The sequence below is a fragment of the Paramacrobiotus metropolitanus genome, unplaced genomic scaffold (assembly GCF_019649055.1).
Source record: "Paramacrobiotus metropolitanus isolate TYO unplaced genomic scaffold, Prichtersi_v1.0 Parri_scaffold0000402, whole genome shotgun sequence".
In the NCBI taxonomy this organism is placed as follows: domain Eukaryota; kingdom Metazoa; phylum Tardigrada; class Eutardigrada; order Parachela; family Macrobiotidae; genus Paramacrobiotus; species Paramacrobiotus metropolitanus.
This window is the reverse complement of record NW_026570622.1, coordinates 1-5,309: the sequence shown is the minus strand read 5'-3', so window position 1 is coordinate 5,309 and position 5,309 is coordinate 1. Positions and strand designations below refer to the sequence as shown.

General features: G+C 43.6%; 1 protein-coding gene across 1 annotated transcript; it reads right to left on the bottom strand.

Moving 5' to 3' along the window:
• On the bottom strand, positions 1-3,547 carry LOC129602329 (uncharacterized). Its single transcript, XM_055501329.1, has 9 exons — positions 3,397-3,547; positions 3,182-3,288; positions 3,009-3,111; positions 2,787-2,910; positions 2,526-2,704; positions 2,063-2,347; positions 1,818-1,940; positions 1,504-1,706; positions 1-826 (listed from the first exon to the last, which is right to left on the bottom strand). Exons 1-9 carry the CDS (start codon positions 3,476-3,478, stop codon positions 134-136), a joined length of 1,899 nt encoding a protein of 632 aa, XP_055357304.1. The 5' UTR covers positions 3,479-3,547; the 3' UTR covers positions 1-133.
• Between the last annotated feature and the right edge of the window lie 1,762 nt (positions 3,548-5,309).

Here is a 5,309-nt window from a genome sequence, read left to right as displayed (position 1 = left end):
TGGGGGAAGAGATTGCAAATCGTTAAAAGGGTTAGCTTAAGCGCATTCCAAACTCCACAAAGAAAATCATGCCATTGCGCATCAATAGCAAAGCTCCGCTGTCTGAGCGGTATTTTTCTTAGCCTAAATTTTCTTAGACCGGTTTTTTAGTGCTCATAATGGCGTTGCTGCAGTTAATCGGCGCAAAAAGTTCATCGTGCGTGTAACCGTCGTTCCTCAGTCCTCCCACGTTATACACACTGCCTACTGTTCGATTCTGAATCAGATACGGATTCCTGGCTATCCACGCACGATACCATACAGATACACGAGCCGGATCGCAGTGAATGTGACCAATGGGCCTTGTGTCACCTGGCAAGGCAACTGACGATTCGCCGTTTTTGCCGTGCACTGGAAGACGAAAATCGTCGTCATCGACGTCATCGTCGTCATCTGAAGAACTCCAAAACTCCACCTTAATCACCCGAAGATCCATCAGATAGAAGAAGCTGTCGGCTTCCAGCAATGCAATTCGACACCCAACGATAGCGAGTATGCGAAGCTTCGGAGAAGTGGTGAAATCCGTTCGCTGGATAGCGATATTCACATTTAAACGACAATGGTTTACACAAAAATCAAGCATATTGGTCAACATCATTTCACGAAGCTTGCCGGTGGCTCGGCTGCTCTCCGCAGATATTAGCTGGAACCGAATGATTTGTTTACGAATGGGTTGCAACAGTTCACCAGTAAAATTCTTGGAGTCTTCCCAAAAAGCGGCTATGTTGCGGATGGGTGGCCGGGCCAACGCTTCAGTGACAGCTCTAATTCCGTCTGGGTCTGATTTCTGTGAGATATGAACGATTTCGTACACGTTAAAGTTTTCGAGGCATGTTTTTTTGCTTGTACCCACAGTATTCTGCCGTATTCCACGGTATCCTCTACGAATCCCTCATGTATCCTTACAATTTTTTGACGTCTGTTCGATTGTTGCCGTATCACCCCGTATCTCTGCAGTATCCTCTATGTATCCCACATGAACCCCGTTAAAAAGCCTAAGAAACCTAAGAACACTAAGAAAACATACTAACGGGATACATGGAGGATACCCAAAGGATACCGTGGGGATACTATGGGATACGCTAATTAAAAAGCATGTCCAAATTAACAATATTTCAAATACGTGCCGAATACATACTAAGTTATGTAGCCAGTATCCCATCGTATCCCATGCCACAGTATCGTTTACGTATCCTTCATGTATCCTGTTGAATACAGGTTTAAGGGTCATCAGTAACTGCAGTATCCCGAACTTATCTTAACGTATCCTTACTGTATCCGTCGAGTAACCGGATAGCACTTACATTTGGGATGCACATAATACGGTGCAATAATGCAGTAACTAAAGCAAAGTAGAAAATTTGAGGGATACATGAAGGATACGCAGAGGATACTGTGGAATACGGTGGGATTCTGTGGATACAACTAAAAAAACATTCCGGAAAAAATTGAACGTGTACTAACCAAGCCATAGGTGTATTCCTGGCAAGTTAGCTTGTAAAATAAAACTGTGTCTTTGCTTTGCCCCTGGGTGCAGTTGGCATGAAAGTCGTAGATTGAGCACCCGCTCTCGGACGAAGGTTGCTGTCCGCACTCTTCAGGTGTCCAGGTCAACACAGGGCGACGGGGCAGTGGGTAGACATAGTCTTCCGGATGGGAACTGCGATCTGGAAGGTTCGTGTGTACATGTACTCCTGACCACAATGCAGGCAGTTTAAATTAACAGATTCTAACGCCAAACGGTTCAGAAGATCTTCCAGTGAACCGATTTTTCCTACCCTGAGGCTCATCCTGGGCAGCAGAAGTAACATCCGAAGCCAAGCTCGCAGTGCTCGGTGGGACGCAAACCTCTTGCGATAATTTTGGGAGTGACTTGGCACTGCTGGCGCTGCCTGAATTCTCTAAATGCTGATGCTAATTACTATCATTTTCATGTTTGCACTTTTAATGGAAATAACTCACAACACGATAACGTAACAGTTGCCGAAGATAATACTGTTGAGAGGAATTCTAAGCGGCGAACCTTGCATCGCGGACGCCATCGTATCGGAAGCGGGGCATATCCCTTGCGTGCACCTGAAATCTGTATCGGTGGGCACGTTGCACCTGAAGCGCTTGTAAATCCTGGCCAAGTCTAGTGGACTCAGATTCTCGTTCTGTCCCATTTTCATTCCCCTCACTAACGGTACTATGGTAGGGAAATTCGGGTCTTTAGCGAAGGCTTTCAGTTCGTAGTGCATAATCGACTGGTAGTCGTAGGGAAGGTCAAATGTCACGCCTTTACGCTTCTCAAACTGGACTTTGTCCTCTAAAAAACCCGATCGTTCAACAATCTAGCTGCAGAATCGTCGACACGTTGCCGAAACTAAAACGTCTGTAATTTTAGGAAATAGTTTGTTTTTTTTTTAAATTTGTTGTTCCTGACGTGCCAAAGGATTTTATCAAGCAACAGCACAAAACGTTGCTACTTTGAGAATTTTGCGCACCTGCCGCAATGTTATCCCAGTTGATGATAACGTGGTCATCCCGATCGAGGCGTGACTGTTCGTGGTAGAAACCCAGCGTGTGCATCAGCTCGTGCTGGATGCAGCCGTAATGGGCTATGCAACTCGGTGTCAGCTGTATTAACTGCTTCTGTCCCGTCCGACCGATATTCGACGAGCATCTGAAATGAATGAGTTGCATTTACTGCAAATAACGGTGAGTATCTCAGAATTTTTGATTGCGCGTAGCTACTGATGACTCACTGAAAGCTTTTTTGAAATTTAACGTAATCAAGGTGGTAAGTACGAGGCACAAATTTGACACAGTTGCCGGTGAAATGCATGATAATATCCATCGCTTCCTTAATCATTCTCGTTTCCGATGAACCTAAAATGAGCGCTGTGTTCGCAAAATATTTGAATTATTTTGAATCGTTATACACTAAAGGAATTCTTGAACCATAGTTTGAACGTCAAATGGATTACTGAATGCCGCCGAAGTTTGCGTGGTGAATTCATAGGGAACAGTATTGTTGGGCCACAGCAAAGCGTCGTTGTCGACCGCATTGGCGGCGTAATTCCCTTTCACCTTCAAAAATACCGCTCACGCATTAGCGATATCTTGATAATAAACGAGCAAATAAATAACGAGCCGATACCTCTTCGAAATCAATCCCTGCAATGTCGCCCTCCCAGTAGTCGTTGCTGTATCGCGATTGATCGTTACTGTCTGCCATTGTATCGGCATCAACGTACTGTCTCCAGTCTGCAAATATAATAAAATTATTCAGAAAACTATAGTGCTTAAATGTCTTTGAAAAACATCAGTGATGGTAGAGGCAAGTTACGGAACTGAAAGTTATTTTTAAATTACTTTCTGGTAGCGTTCGGGCAGTGGAAGAACCACAGAGGAGGACGAGTAATGCGATTCCGCATCTCAATCCGAAGTGCAACATTATCGCTGCTTTGCAGTGGGTACCCTGACAAAATGGGTTCGCACGCTATCTGAACTGCGCAGAAAGTAATGCCGACTTGCTGACTCAGAATACTACGAGAACAAAATATGCCATCGGATTATACTCGTACGTATATTTGCCGCTGTATTTTCCTTGAGCGCTCGATTTGAAACCATGTGTGATCATGTAACGTGAACCGCTGCGAGCAACACGTAATTACAGTTTTTGCCTATTTCCTGCAGAACTGGTTTCCAAAAATTAAGAAACTCCTTCGATTTTGTCATAAGAAATAAGATAGATAATATGAACACAGCAGTAAATTATAATCATTTTAACAGACTGTCCTATTGAAACTTTGTTTAAACGAGCAAACAGAAAATCAAAGATTTTTCAAACTGCAGTTACCAGTAACTGCCTTCCGCCTCATACGACTACCTTGTTATTCGCCACTATTACGATCACTTGTTTTCGTATTTATGATCGATTCCTTTACTGATGCCATCGCCTACCGCCTAAGATGCCAGTTTGTCATCCCTAGACTTTTTCCCTTCTGGAAATCATAGTTACGTTTAACTGTATATTTCCAGCAGAGAAAAAAAAACCTGAACCTTGCTTCTGGCTTTCGCTTAGTAAACGCTCGCGCTCATAAAGCAAGCATATTTAAATTGCTGCAATATGTATATTGACCGCGAGCAGTCACTGCAACCGTTGCGGATCCATTTGCCAGATGCGAATGCCAATCGCATTTCGCAGAATTAATTGAATTACTCCTAAAGGGAATGCGGTTAGCCGTTAGGGGTTATGTAATGGCAGCGAAGGCTGGGTACACCGCTGTTTTGTTTTACCGTCGGCATACTTCCGCAATTTTGGTCGCGAACAATCGCCCGCCGGAACCGATAATAACTTCGGGAAATTTTTTTTTATCAAGCTAAGTTCTTCGATCGGTCTTACGTGAATATTGCTAGGGAGCTTATCCCATCTTCAGCACTTCACTTGCTATCGCAAAAACTGTGCGGCTGTTTGCTACAGCAGATGCGCATATTTGCAGGAAATGTTTCAAGCTGCGTGTTTATAGTAAAGAAGCCTATTTCGATTTAAGTGTACTCGTTGGCCAGTTTCGCAATTTGATTTTCTAACTGCATAACTAAACGCACTAATAAACACTAAAGATTTTTTCTGCATAAAGGCATAAACGCGTAAACGCATAAACTGGTGCACAAATAAACAATAAAGATGAGTTTTGCAAATGCATAGTGGATAAATAAACGGTAAAGTTTCGTTTTGTATGAATCCGCGCATGACTAAACGCGAAAGATTCACTTTGAATAAATGCATAAACACGTACATAAATAAACGCGAAGGGTTCATTTTGCATAAGTGCGGAAACGGGTGCAAAAAAATCCGAAAAGTTTTTCCAGTGTCTGTTGCGGACTTGGCGACAATCCGCCGGTTGCAAGAGAACATTCTTTCAAAATGCCAAAATGCTGGAGACGGCAAACTTAGCATTTTGCGGTTACACAAACCGAATCCCGCCGGTTGGCCGCCGAAACAGTTTAGTTGCTTCAACTCTTCACATATTTTGCCAAATTAAAAGTGCTGTTCGGCAGTTTATTTGCGAGCGGTAAAATTATCAAACGTTACAACACATCACTACTCTACGCACTTTGCCACCGCACTACTGACACCGCCGAACATAAACTTCCACTGTCGGCTAAAAGCATAATTATAGAGTCTACATTTTGTTCGCAGTCTGGAAGCCATTTAAACATCCGCAGCACCGGGGCTGTTGCTGTAATCCGACCAGACGCTTTCGTTGACGTTCACGGCCTGG

Excerpts from the sequence above, each read along its gene's own strand:
- LOC129602329 (XM_055501329.1), bottom strand. The coding sequence starts at position 3,478 with ATGTTGCACTTCGGATTGAGATGCGGAATCGCATTACTCGTCCTCCTC. Across the intron at positions 3,112-3,181 it reads CAGGGATTGATTTCGAAGAG|GTGAAAGGGAATTACGCCGC; the intron begins GTATCGGCTCGT and ends GTATTTTTGAAG. Across the intron at positions 827-1,503 it reads AGGAATACACCTATGGCTTG|AAATCAGACCCAGACGGAAT; the intron begins GTTAGTACACGT and ends CATATCTCACAG.